General features: G+C 43.7%; 2 protein-coding genes across 2 annotated transcripts; one reads left to right on the forward strand and one right to left on the reverse strand.

Annotated features, from left to right (window-relative positions):
* The first annotated feature begins 2,808 nt into the window (after positions 1–2,808).
* On the forward strand, positions 2,809–8,270 carry LOC136426769 (argininosuccinate lyase-like). The gene is made up of 10 exons (XM_066415500.1): positions 2,809–2,819; positions 2,971–3,023; positions 3,583–3,645; positions 4,378–4,418; positions 4,588–4,661; positions 5,215–5,299; positions 5,718–5,942; positions 6,399–6,505; positions 6,906–7,049; positions 7,322–8,270. The coding sequence occupies exons 1-10, from the start codon at positions 2,809–2,811 to the stop codon at positions 7,368–7,370; spliced, it is 852 nt and encodes a 283-aa protein (XP_066271597.1). The 3' UTR covers positions 7,371–8,270.
* Positions 8,271–8,530: 260 nt separating this feature from the next.
* Positions 8,531–15,025, reverse strand: LOC136426782 (low-density lipoprotein receptor-like). The gene is made up of 6 exons (XM_066415508.1): positions 15,020–15,025; positions 14,634–14,742; positions 14,053–14,166; positions 13,702–13,818; positions 9,988–10,371; positions 8,531–9,588 (listed from the first exon to the last, which is right to left on the reverse strand). Exons 1-6 carry the CDS (start codon positions 15,023–15,025, stop codon positions 9,485–9,487), a joined length of 834 nt encoding a protein of 277 aa, XP_066271605.1. The 3' UTR covers positions 8,531–9,484.
* Between the last annotated feature and the right edge of the window lie 4,509 nt (positions 15,026–19,534).

Consider the following 19,534-nt stretch of genomic DNA (forward strand, 5'->3'; position numbering starts at 1 on the left):
GCCAGCCTTGAGAAGCATATATTTTTTTCAACTTTCTCCATTCACCAGAACCAGATACGCCAATATATATGTAAAGAATTGGCCCACAATAGTTTAATGATTGTATAACATTTCCTGAAGAACTGAGATTAAATACATCTAACAAAACATGATATCTGCGAAATTCAAGTTCGTTAGATATAGTGAATCAATGGCACTGATCCGAAACATTATCAAGTCCAAAAGTCATTTGGAAAGAAGAAGGATAAAAAGGAATTAGTAAGAATTGATATGATGCTGTTTGTAGAATATATGGTATCATGTTATAAAGGGTAATAAAAAGGACCAATTTCTTGTTTCCTGACTACTTAAGCTAGTTTGGCACAACCAAAGTAAACATTACAACCCGTTTGCTTACATTGACTGTTGACCTCTTGCGTCATCGTTGACGTCAGAGTTCAATGGCTTGATTGTGACTTCCTTCTGTCGCTTTCCTCTGTACCCGGGATCCTTCAATAGCAACAATCAAAAGAAAAATGGGTTATTTTTTCACAGAAATTTAGATTTGGTACTTAACGACATTTGATTTCATTTTAAATCCGGGCTAAGACGAAATTTGCGTTTTAGATGCAACGACACTGGCCATCTAAAGAAACCAACTACGTATACGAAAAAGTGGGGAAAAAACTAGTGTTACCTTTTTTCTTGTCTTTTTCATGTCTTGTCTGACTCTTGCAGTGTACAGTAAGCGGTGGACGAGTGTCACTGTGCCCTGGAACCGCCCACATCGTGCCAGTGCAGTGTTGTACAGAGCAGTGGCCTTGGTAAAACATGTCGTGTCTCTAGTTTCTCTTCCCCTTTTCAGGAACACGTCACCGAGACCCTTAATCGCCTCCGTCTCTAACATATTGTCATCGTTTACGATCCCTTCTACCATTAACTTGGTGTATTCAATCAGTAGAGAGTTCTTGTTGCCACCAACAGTCACCCTTTGGTCCAGTCTAAGGAACGTCTCTGCTACTTTAGCGAGCGAAGTCATTTTCTTGTCGTTAGTGAGAGGCTCATAACTACTTGAAGCTGTTGCTTGCTTCCCTAACCTTAATTTCTCTGCATAGTGGTAACGATAGTCCAAACTTTCTCCCACATCTGCATCCCCACACCGGATCAGTGCAGTCCTGTACAATATCATGGCCCTGTCGAACTTCTCTGGGCTCTTGTCGAGTCTTCCCTTTTCCAAGTTCACGTCGCCAAGACTTTTCAGCACCTCTACCTCGGTATACCTGTCCATGTTCGCCATGGCGTCCAGCAGGGCACGGAGGTAGGCTGTCTCCGTACGCACTAGTCCGAGTCTCTTACTCTTGGCGTCCACCGCGCGAAGTTTCTTGCAGACTCTCAACATTTTGGGTACGGGATGATTCTACTGTAGAGATCTAGAATTATTTCACCTTCATGAATTTCAAAGTAGACGGCACCGATCTCGGATACACTAGCATAGCAAGCGACATGGCGGACAACCTACTACGCAGCAAACAGGAATAAACTGATGCAACACACCAGACTTTGACCCTTTATCACAAGATGTATGTTTGTTCATTCTGTAGGACTCAGGGGCCGATAGGTTAGGCTTGGGAAAACATACAAGCCTTGCTGAGTTGTTGTTCCCCCTGTAGGACTGAGGGGCAAAGTTAACAGGTTTGGCGTGGGAAAAATCTACAGACCTAAGCTTGTTGGGTTGTTTTGCCGGGGGTCGGGGAGTAAAGAGCCAATGAAATTGTACCCTATGATAGTTCAGCCTGGTCGAAATATTCATTCATAGAACCTAATCTGTTTGCAGACCCTGTTATTGCTTGTCACAAGTATTACACAATGGCAGTCCTTCCTCTACGACTACTTTTAAGACGATCTGAAGTTGCTTACATCATCTTTAGATGCAATAAACCCCAGAATGAAGAAAATGAAAAATATTGAAACTCATGATTAGTCCCGCTCGATTGTAACACTATATCAAAGACTAATACTAGACTTTAATTGTATCATAAGTAATAGACCTATCCCAAAGCCACGCCCCCTGTTCGATTTCGAACACCTCCGTCAAAAACAGGGTTTGACGGACTAAACATGGCCGCCGCGGCAAGGTTGAAAATAATGCCACTGACTTCGGTTTAGCTTTTGTGGCACTGAAACCTTTTCAGAGCGGGCCAAATAAGAATGCTATGTCTTCTTTGTTGAAGGCTGTATCCACCGGGCAGAGTTGTTTATGTAGGGGGTAGATGTAGTTGCGGTGAGAGCGTAATGTTTTCGGTCAATGTTAAAGCGGTATGCGCCGCATAGCTTTCCCTTGTCGGTGGGCATCAGCGCCCAGTTTCTGACAAGCAGCCGATGCACCTGTAAAACAGGGTTCATATATCTGTGACAGGGTTCCCACTGTATTGACTGCATGCATAACAGCTGCATGGTATTTAGTAACTAAGAATTAAAATGCATCCTTTTACTTCCCTGTTCACTTTCAAGTTAACCAGTTTCACACACCAGTAACTGAAGATACAAAACTCTGCGATAGCTGACTTTGTAGTAAGTCAGCATGTGGTTCAAGCTTCCTCCCCTTGAGTGCCCGATCTATTTTCTTTTTAAATTCGTTTTTGTTCTGAGCATGCATTCAACCATGGAGATAGATCACTCCATGCATGACTGTAGAAGAAAATCTATCTATGATTAAGTAAAAAATAGTAAAAAAAATCAATATGTAATTGTAGAAAAAGATCAATGATTGTAGAAATTGTAAGGAAGATTTGATCTATATTGTCAAACCTTCATCGATGTACATACTATATGGTTTGGAGGTACAATATAACTGCTGAGGGCTGATCTGAAATAAATATATTTTTAAGGTGACATGTAGGAATAGGATTATTAAAGGACAAAAATTCTGTGTTTGCTTCTGGAATTCGGTACAGGATTTTGAGTTCAAATTTCTCTCCGTCTGTTTTTCAGCGGTGCCCTGGCAGGAAACCCCTTCAATGTGGACAGGCAGTTCCTGGCAAAGGGTGAGTTTTACATGGGCTGGTTTGATAGTTCATAGTTTGATAGAAAGGAAAACACAGTTCACAACAACTGTACAAGGTACAATTCATGGCATCTTCTGCTGCCTAACCGTCTTAACATTCTAGGAGACTAATCTACCTTACAAACAACTATGAAGTATGGGGTGACAATGCGCTTTTGAATTTCAAGATTCAATTTGGTGGAATTTCTGAAGTTTGGTCATGTTATATACATTGTGCTATATGTACAAAGCTGGTTGTGTCATATGTCAGTATGTACTTACAATTGCTATTTGAATCAATGTTGAGAAATCCTGGTGTAGATATATATTGATGTATACTCACCTTAAAGTCTTGTAGAATAGATCTGGAAGAAAACTCTATAAAAACTTCCACTTTTCTTCTATGTAATGCAAGTATATCTGATACTGCAACACTTTCTACATCTTGATTTTTGCTTTATTCATAACCCCCTTTCATACAAGTTGGTGTATGTTTTTGATCCAGCCTACTATATTGTATAATTTTACATGTACTTGATATTTGTGTTATCTCTCCCCAGAGCTGGGATTTGGTGCAGTGAGCCTGAACAGCCTGGATGCCACCAGTGGGAGGGACTTTGTGGGTAGGTATCAACTTTTTATAAACCTTCTTCTGATGATGTTAGAAGAGTAATGGCTCTGGCATCCTTGCTAGCAATCTTCCCTCAAGCATGTCCAAAAGAGTTATGAGTCTGGTGATCACAACTATGTTTATTTGGGTTGATGCCCATCTACTCTTTCCCCATAGAATCACCCAGGCACCATTCACATGTACTTTGAATGGTAGCATTGTAACAGTGGGGTTCAAGCGCCACTAACTGACCAGTCTAACTGGTCCGGACCTTTCAGCCTAGCGGTTATGGCATGCGGTCTTTGGACTGACGGGCCCGGGTTCGATCCCCGGGAGCCAGGTGTCAGTTTCTAGTAGCCTCTTGTGTTTCAGCGTTTGTAGTCCAGTTCTTAGTCATGTCAGCAACAACAGCCGAGATTTTAACTCTTGGTCCAGAGGCTATGTCACTAACCACCAGGGCTGACTCTAGGACCCGTCCCTCCGTCCCAGGACGGAAATTTCACTTGTTGGTACGGAAATATCATCCTGTCCGTCCAAAAAATGGGAATTTCATGACATGAAATTGATAAAAATGCATTTTTGTAGGCTTAAAATGACAGAATAATAATGTGAATTAATTCAAACATTGGCCCTGAAACATTAAGAGGGATGAAAAAAATTAAAGGTGCTGACAGCCCTGCTAACCACTGAACCAGGTACGGTACTGATAAGAAGTTGCTAAGTTTATATTTCTGTGTTTGTGCAGTTGAGTTTCTGTTCTGGGCGTCGCTAACGGCGACCCACCTGAGCAAGTGTACTCTCCAAGCAGAGGTTGAATGGGCAGATTGTCACCGTTTTATCATATGCCGTCATTTTTTGTCGCTAGCCCATTCCATTGGAATGGGCTAGCGACAAAAAATGACGGCATATGATAAAACGGTGACAATCTGCCCATTCAACCTCTGCTTGGAGAGTAAGCAAGTGGGCGGAGGACCTCATCATCTACAGCACCAAGGAGTTCAGCTTCATCTCCCTCTCAGACGCCTACAGGTCAGGGGTCAAGGGCACAACCTTCCTCCACAGTTTCACATTTATCTGGACTTTCAGTTCAATGTCTGTCAGCTTCTAAACATTCATCAGACCCTTCAATCTGGTTGGTTTGATAGATTTCTTTATTTGCAAGTAAGGCTGCGTTCCTAGATCCTCTAATTATTCCTATAAAATTTGGTACAGTTCCAGATGTGAACCTGTACCTTATCCTGTAGCTGGACAAACTATAGCATTTATGAGGGGACATCAGTTTTTAGACTAACGATAGGTAAATCCCTGTCAGAAATGAGAATTTTAACTTTATTTGGAGATTAAAATATGTACAAAGCTGACAATTTACCACTGAAAAAGACATTTGCTACATTTTACTTGCAGATTATTGACCAAACTTATATAGGCCCAGCTCTGGACCTGTACCTAAACCACTGTACCCTTTACCTAAAAATTGTTTAGGTAGACAGCCTTATCTGCAAGGCTTCCTTTGAAGGGTTGACCTTGCAGCTGACCTTGCCGATGTGCCCCCTCCCCCTGTGTGCCCCCCTCCCCCCTGCAGCACCGGCAGCAGCCTGATGCCGCAGAAGAAGAACCCGGACAGTCTGGAGCTGATCAGGGGAAAGGCCGGCCGAGTGTTCGGGCATGTAAGTCGGGCAGGGTTCTCATGGTGAATCATGAACTATGGTGCTCGGGCATATATAGGGTTGATAATCACATGGTTTTCTGTGGATAGAATTAACGATGTCATGGTTTATATTATAATGCTCACAATTCATGATGTCATAACTTTTTGATGATTGAAGATGTCATGGTTTTCAGTGTCATAGTTTTCAATGATTAAGTGCTTCTTTAATAGGATTTGTGATGTAATGGTTTTCAGTACTCAAGATTGATGATGTCATGGCTTTCAGTGTCATAGTTTTCAATGATAGTGCTCAGGATTAGCGATGTCATGGTTTTCAGTACTCAGGATTGATGATGTCATGGCTTTCATTGCTCAGGATTGATGATGTCAAAGTTTTCAATGATAGTGCGCAAGATTGATGATGTCATGGCTTTCAGTGCTCGGGTTTCATGATGACCTTGAAGGGCCTGCCCAGCACCTACAACAAGGACCTTCAGGAGGACAAGGAGGGGATGTTCGACGCATACGACACCATGATGGGCGTGTTGCTAGTGGCAACGGGCGTGCTGTCCACCCTGGAGGTCAACAAGGTCGCGACGAAGGCTGCCCTGAGCCTCGACATGCTGGCCACAGACATCGCCTACTATCTGGTCCGCAAGGGGGTGAGTATTGTTTCTGTAAATCCATTGAATATTGCAGTTGGTGATGTTAGCAGTTGGGAGAAAGGGAGTAGTTCACGGCATTTAATTTTAACGGTGAGAACAAACATTGCTCTCTCAAATGTTAGTTATCAAATGTTTGGGATGATGAAAGTTTAGCGGTTTACTAGTGACAGTTTAAAGTAGCTAAAATTAGGTTACCGTTAACAAATCAAGAATTACAGTATAATGTGCAGGCAGGGAAGTTTGGGGTTTAGATGAACAGAACTTGGTGCTGATTCATTGTAGTAGTGTATTTCCTGTCACACGCTTACAGGCAGTAAACAGAACTAAAGCACGCTTATGTATTACATGTATTTGGTACATTTTTACATGTACATGTATATTTTGTAGGTATCGTGATGATTATATAGGTCGAGTATTGTTATGAAGATCTTACGACAATTTGTTTCCATTTAGATCCCGTTCCGCGAGGCCCACGGCATGTCCGGTGCGGCTGTACACCTGGCCGAGACCAAGAAGTGCCAGCTGAGTGACCTCACGCTTGAGGACTTACAGACAGTCAGGTATGCTGCAGCGCCTCCTGGCAATCTGGTGGTGTAGTGCAGGGCCCTTGAGAGTGTAGCATGCCACTCTGGTCATTTTCTGTACTAAAAGTGTTTTTCTTCACTATAGTCTATTTGAATAGAAAATTGAAATGTTGTTTTTAAAAGCAGGTTATTTGAGGTACCAACAAATGTTTGTCGAGTAAACAAGTGTTGTTGTTTATCTGTTGGTTTATTTGATGTACCAACAATCGTTTTTTCTGAGTAAACAAGTGTTTATCTCCATCCCAAATTTTGATGCTGGCAGCGAAACAGATATGATAGAATAGAAAGTTGTCTTCATATACGCGTATACTAACCTGTTAGTTTTACTGTTGAAAGAATGTCTTGTAAACAAGTGTTGTTATTTGTTTGTCTCCAGCCCGAAGTTCGAGGTGGACGTGGAAAAGCTGTGGAACTACGAGAACAGCGTAGAGCAGTACACGGCAGCGGGCGGGACTAGCGGCGCGTCCGTCATGCACCAGATCCAGACTCTGGATGAGTGGCTTGGGCACATGAGGAACAAGTAGGGACGCTTTCGTTTGTTTCTTGTGCATAAATGGTAAACCACCTTCAGGGATAACACACAAGTTTATGGCACCCCCGTCTCTACTGTAGGTCTAACTCCAGACAAGGCAGTTAAAAGAGAAGTCTATCTTTAACCTCCTTGCTCCAGAAATTTGCTCATTATACGATTTCAAAAGACTGCATTGATGTCCCTTTACCTTACCTTACCTTACTTTCCCAATTAAGGTGTTGACATCTTTTGATTGTTCTTTTCCCTTTTTTGTGTACCAGGTCGCACACCATGAAGTCCAGGATGGAAATGGACATCACTCTGAACTGAAGCACATGTGTTTGGTGCAGTAATCACTGTGGGCTGATGGGGGGAGCTGCTAACACATACATGTTTGATGTAGTAATCACTGTGGGCTGATAGGGGGAGCTGCTAACACATACATGTCTGATGCAGTAATCACTGTGGGCTGATAGGGGAAGCTGCTAACACATGCATGTTTGATGCAGTAATCACTGGCATGATAGGGGGAGCTTCTCATTCATTCTTGTATGATGTAGTAATTACTGGGTGCTGATAGGGGGAGCTGCTAACATGTTGAAAATCGTGTTTATTGTACTAGAAGGTAGAAAATAGTATGCTTGTGAGCTGCTAGATAAGTAGAAAAATACAAACATCACTGCTTTGTGCAAATTTTAGCTCAGTAGCCTCAGGTGAACCCTGTGTCATGCTGAATGTCCTCAGTAATATGGCTGTTAAATCATGGCAAAAAATGACTTTTTATAATGTGACTGTGTCTGTACCATGTGCCTGTGCCAAATGTGAAATTGTGTAACTTCTCTGTTCTATACATCTTTTTCATCTGTGGACACCTCTACTGTCTTACATGGTCTGCCCCTCAGTGCTAGATGTCCGTGTGCCATTGGTCAGCCAGACTGGACTGTACCATTATGATATACAAACAGGATATGGGACCACTGATATTTGAATCTGGTGTATGTGATATTGTTACTGTTTCAAATTTGTGACCTATGTGATTGACAGGTCACATTACTACATTCTTACCAATCAGGTATTGTGCATGTCACATGACAATTGAATAATCAAGTGTGGGATAAGATGAGATGTTATATCTGATTATTGTGCAATGGATTGTTAACCATGGGATGGAAACGAGAGATTTGATATAACTGTGGATTCATTTTTAAATAAATATCTTTGATGTTGCTATGGGTAGCTTGATCATCTTTGTGTGGTTCTTTGCACATTTTACATTACACTTTACAGCTGTTAGAATTGTTACCTTTGGCAAATAGGGTTGTGTTTTCGGTAGCCTTTTTAGCAGTGTTACTGTGTTTGTGGTTTAGCAGCATAACTCCAGAAGCTGTCGATTGATATGAAATTTGATATGTGGTTAGGCCTATCGAAGAAATTATTAGATTATGAGCCCCCTGGTGGCTTTCCTTTGAGCTGCAGCAGAACTTCAAGCATTTACATGCAGGTATCAATTCATTTTTATTCACCATGTTCAAAAACCCTTAATGTCTTATTTCAAAACAATAAATTTGAAGGACTGATAATAACAATGACATTCTACTTTAGTCTTCTGCATGCATTTTGAAAATTGAAGCAAATTGTCCTTACCTAAATAAAATGTACACACCAGGTTACCCTAAAAAACTGGAAATTGTCAATATGACATGACACTGACCCCCTCCCCCCAGTTCATGACTGAAGTAGAGTTACAATATGCCATTTAAGATTGTGACAGACTGTCACCAAAATGTCGGCTTGGTAAAACAAGTTGGTCAGCTAGTGATATACAAAGCTTATGAAACTATTAACAGAGTAATATTAAACCTTGAGTAATTAATATGTTGTCTGCAACAAGACTGACTTCAATCATTCGGTGCCATGCCATACTATGTCAGAAAACTATATTTATTTGCTCTTTTTCTGGTTGTCTTGCAAATTTTCTGGTAATGTTACACTAGATTCTTAAGAGGAATGTTAACTTAACAGACGGTGTGAGAGGTGTGTCGATTGCAACCAGATTCTTTAGTGATTATTATACTATAGTAACAATGACTTTACCGCAACTATATTCTCAATCAATGCTAAAGCCATTTAAAGCGTTTGACGTCTTTAAATTTCTGCAGAAAATATTGGAGATGAATTGTTTTGAATTGCATTGATTCACCATCATAAAGGATACTGTGGTTTTTAAATCGAATGTTTGAGACATAAGAAAATGATATATTCCAAACAATAGCTCGGACAAGGTATAGCTCAAAGGCAGTGGATTTTAAGATAATTGATCCACACACTTGTCTAAAGAATGAACACAGATCATGTTTCTGAAACGCTATTTCATGCTTTTTCTCTTAGCGATTTCCAAACATTTTTTATCTATTTTTGTTTCCAACAGACGAGACTTGTATTGATTAGAAAGCCAGGCGGTAGATAATCTGACCGCACAGTGCAGAGGCCACCATCCAGGTCATGGCCGGGGCCTGGGGTGCACGATTCCCTTCATAGAACCCTGTAACTAAACAGACAAAATAAACAGTAACTGTTACAGTAAGCATATTACAAACAGGTTCCTTAAAAAACATGCATTCAAAATTCAACAGTTAACAGACTGCCTTGCTACAAGTTGGATGAACGAACTGTAGAGATCACTAGTCTTGTTTTACGCGAGTTGATTAGTACATATTTGTCCCATACAGCAAGAGAAAAATATGAAGCCAAGATGGGACAACATCAGATATACGATAGGCCATAATGCCCCCCACCGCATATTTTGTTTGTTTTAAATATGCTTTTCTATCCTATTTGCCATATTGGTCTATATAGGAAAAGTTAACGCTAGAAAAGAAAACTAAAAAAAAAAGGCTCCAGGGATGATTAGATTTTAGAAGAAATAATATAATATTTGCTTTGGCACCTGTTTGATCTTCGAACGATCCTTGACCACTTGTCGGTTCCGCGGTCGGTCCGATGCTCGGCGCGGTGCTGGCTTCAGTGGACGCGCCGTCCGCGTTGCCGCACCCCTGCTCGTCCTCCCCTGCCGCACAGTCCGGGTACCCGTCACAGATCAGATGACCGTGCACGCAGTACTCGAGGTCCGGAGAGCTGGGCAGGCCGCAGTAGAACGTCGGGCAATCCTCTGTCCCAGGTTGCCCACCCTCACACCCCTGCTCGTCCTCTTCCTCCCAACAGTCCGCGTCACCGTCACAGCTGAACGCGTCAGGAACGCACGACGCGTTGCCGTAGACGGACGCGCAGCTGTAGCTGCAGGAGCCCCACCTGCGCCCCAGGGTCTCTTCAACTGTAGCAACAGATTTTTATTACTTTCAATATACAGGGTTGAGATCCGATCTATCCGAATAGCCGATTCTGCCGTTATAATAGAGACCCCGATCGCTGTTTCTTTCGAGACTACGATCAGCCTGTGTTAGTGTGGTTTCCCATTTATAAATCCTAACTTTCAAGTCAATCCATTGATCTTAAGGGACACAAATGAAATTTGGAAATTTTAACCGTCTTTTAAGGGAATATGTTTAACTTTACAGACTCCGATCGGGATCTCTACAGGGCGATTCTGTCAGAGTGTACTCTCTACCTTGACATTAACAAGTTGCGAGCTGTTGCAATAAGTGACTCGAACTCCTCTAGGCCCCTGAGGACCTGGTCCATTAACTCCTGGAACGAGGCCGAGGAATTATGCAAGCCACACGGCATTGTACGGAATTTATACAACCCAAAAGGCGTGAAGAAAGTCGTCCTCGCGGTAATAATTTCTTTTTCTTGACGTAGAACTATTCCCTTCCTTGCGGACTGTCACCCAGCTCTGTGATTCGTCCATCGCGTCCCCACCTACCGCAGTTATGGCCTTCGTTAAATAATCACTTCTGTACACCACGTGTCAGGAGACGGCCAGCAGTCTCTCTTCAACCCAGGAACATATCAGACACAAGTGGACGGGAACAGCTCCTTTCCTTCCTTTCCTAATCTGAGAAACATCCAATCTTGCGGAGCTCCTTTCTAAGCGTGCCTCTCCCTCTACTGGCTCTCCGGACTGACCTACCTCTATCTATTTTTGGAAATCCTATGGACTAGATCAATGTCCCTATAGGTGACTTCTTCACAATGACATGAAGACACATACAAGTAGCTCCTGCTGCTATGTCCACAGACTCTCTACCATGATATTTGTAGTAGACGGTACGTCCGCCAATTTATTAATCATTTGTACTTTTGGGCTGCTGTACTGTATCCTATTACCATATTACAGGCGAAGCTTTGCATAATTGAAAGGCCTCCATGGAGTGAGCCCTTGGCGCATTGCTACGCAGGGCATGCCACCGGGAGTGGTGCAGGGGGGATATAGATATCTGTTTGGGCCTTGAGGACTGGCATTTGAAATATGTGGGAGAGGAATGAAAACTAATATGTTGGTTGCTATCTTCATATGATAAATGTAAAATGTGGAAAGGCCTATACTACACCATACAGTACGCTACGTCGATGAAGATTAGACATCCAGGTAATAAGATACGCCAAAAAAGCAATTACTCAAACAACTGGATATAATTTTGGAAACGGTCAGACGTTTCAAGTAGCATCCACTACTTTTCGTCAGTGACTGTGAGCAAGATCAGTTGAACAGCAGGTTTATAACCACGAACTATGAATTGATATGCAAATAAGGAGAAGACAAATTTTTAGATAGTCCAATAGAAAGCAAATTAGACAACTCAAGACAAGGTTGAAGTAAAAGGGGACAATGGCTCCTATTGTTTTAATATAGGAGCTAAAGCTGGTTTGCCCCCAAGGCTATGTCCCAAGTGCCAGACAGTTCCACCCTTAGCCCTCCTTTCCTGTTGAGGGTTGGATTGTATATCCTCTCATATATTGCTTCCCTTACTCCACGTTCGAACCAGCGGGGTTCGCGGTCAAGGATATCAGTGGATTCGAGATTGAACGAGTGCCCCTGGTTGTGTTTAAGGTGGTGGAAAATGGCCGAGGAGTAGCGGTTAGCGCAATGTTCTTTGTACCTTTCATTAAGTGATCGGCTGGTCTCTCCGATGTAAGTGTTGTTGCAGTTGGGTTCTTCACATTTGAGTCTGTAGATGACATCGGCCTTGCTGCCTTTGCGGGGTCGGTCTTTAGGATGTACCAGTCTTTGTCTGAGAGTTGATTGAGGTTTGAAGTTGGTGGCAATGTTGAAGTTTTGGAAGATCCGTCGGAGTTTTTCGGACACTCCTTGTACATATGGAATAGTGATGTTGGCCTTGTTTCTGTTGGTCAACGGTGTACACTTAGGCGTTTTCTTGGACTGGTCAGACGGTTTGAGGGCTTTGTTGAAAGTCCATCTTTGGTAGCCACATTTGCCCAGGGCACCTCGGAGGTGTCTATGTTCGTCTGTTTTGGCCGTGTCTGAGGTGATGATGTTGTCTGCCCGATGAAAGAGGGTTTTTATAACTGCCAGTTTGTGTTCCAAAGGGTGGTGAGAATCAAAAGCCAGATACTGATCGGTATGGGTCGGCTTCCTGTATACTTCGAACTGGAGGCGACCATCCTTCTCTATGATGGTTTTGGTGTCTAGGAAGGGGAGCGTATTATCTTGACTCGACTCCTGTGTGAACTTGATGTTGTCATCTATCTGGTTGATATGTTCAAAGAAATCATCAGCTACTCTCTTCTTTAGTCTGCACCAAGTGTCATCTACATAACGGAACCAGTTGGCCGGGGGAGTGTCATTGAAAGTACTGAGGGCTTTGTTCTCAAATTTCTCCATGTACAGGTTTACCACGATGGGCGAAACTGGTGAACCCATAGCACAGCCGTGCAGTTGTTGGAAGAATTGTCCTTTGTAAGTGAAGTATGTGCACCCCAGGCAGAGGTCTAGCAGCTTGCATATTTGGTCCACAGATAACTTGGTTCTGTCTGCTAGTGTGTTATCAGCCTCTAAGGCTTCCCTGACTACTGACACCGCTTATTTGGGGGGGATGCAGGTGAAAAGAGAACACACATCATACGAAGTGATGATATCATCTTCGTCTAACTGGATGTCTTTGATTTTGTTTACGAAATCTGAACTGTTCTGTACATGGTGTTGAGACTTCCCCACTAAAGGTCCCAAAATCTTCGCTAGAAAACTTGCTACTTCGTAGGTGACTGAGCCTATACCAGAAACTATGGGCCGTAGAGGGACGTCCTGTTTGTGGATTTTTGGGAGGCCGTAGAAAGCAGGGGGTTGTTCCGATTTGGGTTTGATTTTTAGATAGGTGACATGATCCAGAGCTTCATCAGTTTCTAATTTCTTGAGGGCTTCGGTGATTTCCCTCTTAAACTTGGTAGTGGGATCTCTTTTCAAAGGCTTGTATGTGTCTTTGTCCCCTAAGAGGTCCTGTATCTTCCTGTCATACTGCTCCCTGTCTAAGACTACTGTGCATCTGCCTTTGTCAGCAGGAAGAATCACTATGTCTTGATTAGTGGCCAAATCCTTGAGAGCGGTTTTCTCCTCCCGGGTAATGTTACTAGCAGGGGGTTTAGAGACTTTCAGAGTGGTAGCTACAGTACGCTAAGCCTGTCATGTAAACTGTGCAATTGCTACGTCACATTCCCATCACTAATCATGAAGGTTGCGACTTACCTTCAATGGGCATTTCGTCCTCGCCGTCAGCACAGTCCTGATGCCCGTCCCCCAGGTGAGTTATCGGCAGACAGGTGACGTTGTTACGGCAGGTGAAGAAGCAGTGTTTGGGCACACCTGTCGTGGAGAGTACACAAAACAGGTAAACCATGGTAACAAGGCAAAGCCATAGGGATTTACTAATTGACCATCTTTTACATTCTTAGTGTTCGTTCTGCTGCAATATGGCCCCATTTTGCTGGTATGCTGTCGGCGGGTTGGTTTGTAAAATGGCCGGGAACGATCGGAAGGCAAAAACATTAAATTAGTCACATCTTCTATCCATCTTTAAGTCACCAGTCCAACGCCTACCTTGCACACACCCTTGTTCGTCTTCCCCATTCAAGCAGTCATTTAGTTCATCGCATATCCACACACTGGAGACGCAGGGGTCACCCGAGACAGTCAGACATTCCATCGCACACTCTGAAGGAAACACAAAGTGTAGAATGTGAGTTACTCTCATATGTCATTAGAAGTCGACTATCTGGTAGATGATGATTTGGTGGAAGGGTGAATTAAGCGAATTAGTCATATACGAGCTATATGGCATCATATCAAGTAGGTTATAGTTCAAATATTTCTAGTAGGATATGCCATATGTTCAAAGCATCATACTGAATACGGGAGAAGACTTAGAGTTAGGGAATTAGAGCAATGAGGGGAAAGCTTTAAAGAAAAACAGAAAGAGCAGCAACACATCCCTTCTGTTCAAATTGAGGCACACTGGTGTCTTTAAATGTTTCTTTGCAGTGTAAACATGGGAGCCTGGACAGCCAAGGCAAGCCCTTGGAGCTATTTAATATTGTATCCAGCCCAGGTAGCCCGTGTGTTCTCCTTTCTTCAAAACGGTTGTATGTTTGCTAGTACGGAATTGTCCGGAGAATTCTTACCGTCGCAGCTTGCCTCGTCCTCCCCAGTTGAACAGTCTTCTGCGCCGTCACAAGCCTGACTGTCGTGGAACACTCTACCATCCCCACACGGGCTGAATTGGCTGTCGATCTCTAGAAGGCAAAGAAGTAAGAATCCTTTTTCCTACTGGCAGGCAGGCATACATATTTCAGTGGAGTTTTATTTGAAAGTCCATCTGTGTTGGTAGAAGCCATTCCTAATCAAAGTTAAACTTTAATTTCCAACAGAAAAAAAATGGACCCAAATGTTCGACGGACCAACTCCAGTCTTTTGTGAAAAGTCTCTAAACAACAACACCTGCTGAATACTTTAGTGTTATATGATATGTTATTGCATTGCATCATTGCTGTATTCAGCAGCCATGCACCCCCATCACTACATAAGCCCACTTCTCTGTACAGAGACTACATAGTGGTTTAAAGTGGATCAACGAACCCAAACATCCGAGATTCGCCAAGTCCATGGTCAATTCCAGCCCGCACTCAGCCTCCAACACGTTTTCACAAACAGGTCTGCAGCAGAAACAGTTTGTTAGTCTTTCAATTCATTCAGATCCATTGCTTTTTAAAGCAACACTTAAAAGTGTCACAGCTTATCAACCTGCTGATGATTTTATACTGATAATGATAATGATATGTCTTTAATGATAAGATGATAATGATATGTCTTTCGATCAGTTTTAAGTTTTCACTTAAAGGATGATATCTAAATTCAATTGTCTGCATGCATTTTGTCCTGTCTCATATTTAATATGGCTATTTCAAGTTCACACAGCTATTCCAATGTATAAGCTACGTAAGGAAAGTTGTTTAGTGATTATATTTACATGTCTCCATAGTTAAAGCCCCGCGGCAAACATCCGTCAAAGAGACGACAGAAACTTTCCCTTGGTCGACATGTTCCATTACAGAAGACCTTGTCAGATGCACAACCTGAGCCTTATGAGGAATATGAAAGATAAGTGTACCGCTTATAACAAGAGTCTGAAGACCCAAAATCTCCATGAAATTTGTTTTGATGTATGATATGTTTTTGACAAATACGCCATTGCAGTTCCAGTGACACATACCAGGGGGCCCAAAATCGACCTTGGCCTTTCTCCTCCCATCACCTACCAACATACCAAATATCATTACAATCCATTTAGACGTTCTTCAGTTGTGCTGACTTTACGCATCCGGTGACACAAACATACACACATGCAAACAAACACGCAAACACACTCAAAATAATATCCCCATCAAAAAGTCTTTTTTCATGGAGATAACTACATTTACATGACAACCTGAGGGTTACTTTTTCTGATCTATTTCCGATGGACAGAATGACCCGAGAAGTGAGCAAATGGTTCAGTGAGACACAATCATTTTGGAAGTGATATTGTAAACAGTCTAGCTACCTGAGTACAGAATGATGTTTCTTTCTGTATATTTTGCTATTTTGTCTTAGTTAATTATTGTAGAACGCCGGGACACCAGTAGCAGCGAATAACATTTGATTCAAGCAGAATAAACATAAATCAATGAAATACATTAGACTTCTGACCATGTTTGACGAGAATCTCGACCCTCAGTGCGATCTGATTGTGGAAGGTGAGTGGGTAGAAGCGAGTGTAGAGCGCAAAGGTCGGGTTGTCCAACAGGTTGCGAGAATGGCGGTGGCTGTCGCTATTCCCTCGGAACACCTGAAACAAAACAAAATCTTGTAAGTTATATTGCACACCTGGTAGTGAAGATGCCTTGACAAATGTTCCAAACAGTAAATGGAGCTTAGAAGGGGTAAAAACTGGTTTACTTCGTCGCCAGGTCATAGTCTTCATCACTTCTATATCGTGAATTCTACCCTGTCTTGTCTGTTTTCACAGTGAAGTTGAACTGACCATTTCTTCACCGTCCCCAGTGCTGTTTGTGTACATTGTCCATTCTTCATCCACAGAGAACGCCAGCTTGTAGGACGTTACCCAGTGGTCTTGGTTGTAACCCCCCTGGGTGATGACACCGGCTACTTCGTACACGTTGTCATGCGTAATCTGAAGTGTGAAGGAGAAATACCACATATTCTTTTTCTATATCTCATTGATGAAGAGCCATTATTGTTAATTTGATGTCACGTGCTCGCATGTTGGCATTTCTGTTAGAAATTATAAATCAAATTAGTCTTTTAAATTCCAATCACTGTGAAAAGTAGGTATAATTGTGCTGGTAAACAAATTCCTATCAAACCTGAACTCTTGTACTGGACCATTCTCATGTGTGGTGTAGTGGTAGGGTCTACGACGTGATCTCAGTAACATATAGCATATACCCTGAAGCCTCTTCTGAATTCTCACGTTATCGATCAGACTAGGTATGGTGACTAGACATTAGGTACCTGTAGCCAAGGGTTCTTGTCCAGGACCGGAGCCGGAGACCAGCACGCCCCCAGCTGCTGCCCCTCCCCGTTGTTCAGACGTGCCTGCCACGGGTAGAACTCGGCCCCTCGCGACGAGGCGGTCATGTGGAGGTCGGGAATCTTCGGAACCGCGGCAGGGTCGTCGGGATCCAGTCCAACTCCCAGTGTGACGTACTTGTCCAGATTCAACCAGGCGTTTTCGTCTGAAGAGAACAGTTGACTGTTATTAGAGTGGGTACCTGACAAAGGTACTGATGGTGATTCGCATTATGTTGCAATTGATTATGTTGTATTATGCCATCTAGAAGCTTGAAATCCTGAATGATATTTAGTAGACATTCTTTTTTGATATCCACTAACTGTCCTGGTATAAATCTTTATTGAGTGTACCACTTGGAAGACTTGTTACTTATGGATTATTGTGGTATTTACAGTTTTATGCTCACACATTTCACAAGAATTAAGACAATTGCCATGTTATAAAATAAACGGTACATATAAACAGATACAAATTTCAGAATGGTAACTACATCAGACTAACCATTTGTGACGTAAACCTCCATCACCATGGCAACCCAGCCTTCGTAACTTGTCGGGTACAGGCGGATGTAGCGTGACGTCACGGGAGCTGGGAGAGGACGGCTCACTTTGCTGTACCGGTCTCGGTTTCCTTCGAAAATCTGTGCAAGAAAACAAGCAGGGTCAGGTCCAGGCAAGGTACCATAAGTCAGGCACATTAGAATTTGAAGGGAACGTAACAAAGCTCTTTGTGTCGTGTCGAGCCCATCGAGGCCGTGTCGGGTGCCATGTCCCGGCGTTTGGCCGTGGCCGTGTCGGGGTCGTGTAGAACATCGCGAAACGCCGGCAAGGTCAGCCAAACGCCCTGGGCCGTGTCGGACCATCACGGTGAAGCCGTGTCGGGTGCCTTGTGGTGTTGTGCAAGATTTCACGGCATGCGTCGGGCCCTTCACTAAGGTGATGTTGGGTCTTTTACCGAGCATGTACGCAGAGCCGCGTCGGAAAGTTGCGCTTTACGAGGACCCGCGTCAGCATGCGCACAGACAAGCGGTTGGGGTCATGCAGGACCCTTACATGGCATGTTCGCGGAACCGCGTCGGCACAGACAAGCGGTTGGGGCCATGCAGGACCCTTACATGGCATGTACGCGGTACCGCGTCGGCACAGACAAGCGGTTGGGGCCATGCAGGACCCTTACATGGCATGTACGCGGTACCGCGTCGGCACAGACAAGCGGTTGGGGTCATGCAGGACCCTAACATGGCGTGTACGCGGAACCGCTTCAGCACAGACAAGCGGTTGGGGCCATGCAGGACCCTAACATGGCGTGTACGCGGTACCGCGTCGGCACAGACAAGCGGTTGTGGTAATGCAGGACCCTTACATGGCATGTACGCGGTACCGCGTCGGCACAGACAAGCGGTTGTGGTAATGCAGGACCCTTACATGGCATGTACGCGGTACCGCGTCGGCACAGACAAGCGGTTGGGGTCATGCAGGACCCTTACATGGCATGTACGCGGTACCGCGTCGGCACAGACAAGCGGTTGGGGCCATGCAGGACCCTTACATGGCATGTACGCGGTACCGCGTCGGCACAGACAAGCGGTTGGGGTCATGCAGGACCCTTACATGGCATGTACGCGGTACCGCGTCGGCACAGACAAGCGGTTGTGGTAATGCAGGACCCTTACATGGCATGTACGCGGTACCGCGTCGGCACAGACAAGCGGTTGGGGTCATGCAGGACCCTTACATGGCATGTACGCGGTACCGCGTCGGCACAGACAAGCGGTTGGGGCCATGCAGGACCCTTACATGGCATGTACGCGGTACCGCGTCGGCACAGACAAGCGGTTGTGGTAATGCAGGACCCTTACATGGCATGTACGCGGTACCGCGTCGGCACAGACAAGCGGTTGGGGCCATGCAGGACCCTTACATGGCATGTACGCGGTACCGCGTCGGCACAGACAAGCGGTTGGGGTCATGCAGGACCCTTACATGGCATTTAATAGTTCATACCTGCACGACGTTGCTGCCCGCGGCATACGGTACCCACGACGCACCTTTACACGAATTTGCACAGTGCAAGGCCATTGTTATATCTCTATGGGTCAGATGATCACACTGTATCTTTTATTATATTCCCCTTCCAGTGGGAAGGGGGATATACTGTTTTTGCTTGCCTGTTCTTCTTCTTCTTCTTCTTCTTTCTTCTTCTTCTTCTTCTTCTGCCAAAAACCAAGTAGATGTGCGGTGGTAGCTGTACTAATGGTATTGCAGCAAGTTATATGAACCTTATGTTACAATGTACGGATGTTATATTTGAGATGTAGGTACCTATAGGAAAGGTGAATACACCTGACAATAAATTATGCTAATGAGGACATCATTTGCATAATTTATACAAAAACTTGTATTGCGTTTACAGTAAAAGCTGCAGATGTCATATTTGAGATGTAGATACATT

Source organism: Branchiostoma lanceolatum, chromosome 1 (assembly GCF_035083965.1).
Source record: "Branchiostoma lanceolatum isolate klBraLanc5 chromosome 1, klBraLanc5.hap2, whole genome shotgun sequence".
In the NCBI taxonomy this organism is placed as follows: domain Eukaryota; kingdom Metazoa; phylum Chordata; class Leptocardii; order Amphioxiformes; family Branchiostomatidae; genus Branchiostoma; species Branchiostoma lanceolatum.

Bases quoted from the DNA above. Each gene is read 5' to 3' on its own strand.
- LOC136426769 (XM_066415500.1), top strand. The intron at 6,506-6,905 runs GTATGCTGCAGC...GTTTGTCTCCAG, and splicing joins GAGGACTTACAGACAGTCAG to CCCGAAGTTCGAGGTGGACG. The intron at 7,050-7,321 runs GTAGGGACGCTT...TTTGTGTACCAG, and splicing joins CTTGGGCACATGAGGAACAA to GTCGCACACCATGAAGTCCA.
- LOC136426782 (XM_066415508.1), bottom strand. The intron at 13,819-14,052 runs GTAGGCGTTGGA...TCTCCACGACAG, and splicing joins CGAACAAGGGTGTGTGCAAG to GTGTGCCCAAACACTGCTTC. The intron at 10,372-13,701 runs GTAAGTCGCAAC...CTGTTGCTACAG, and splicing joins GGACGAAATGCCCATTGAAG to TTGAAGAGACCCTGGGGCGC.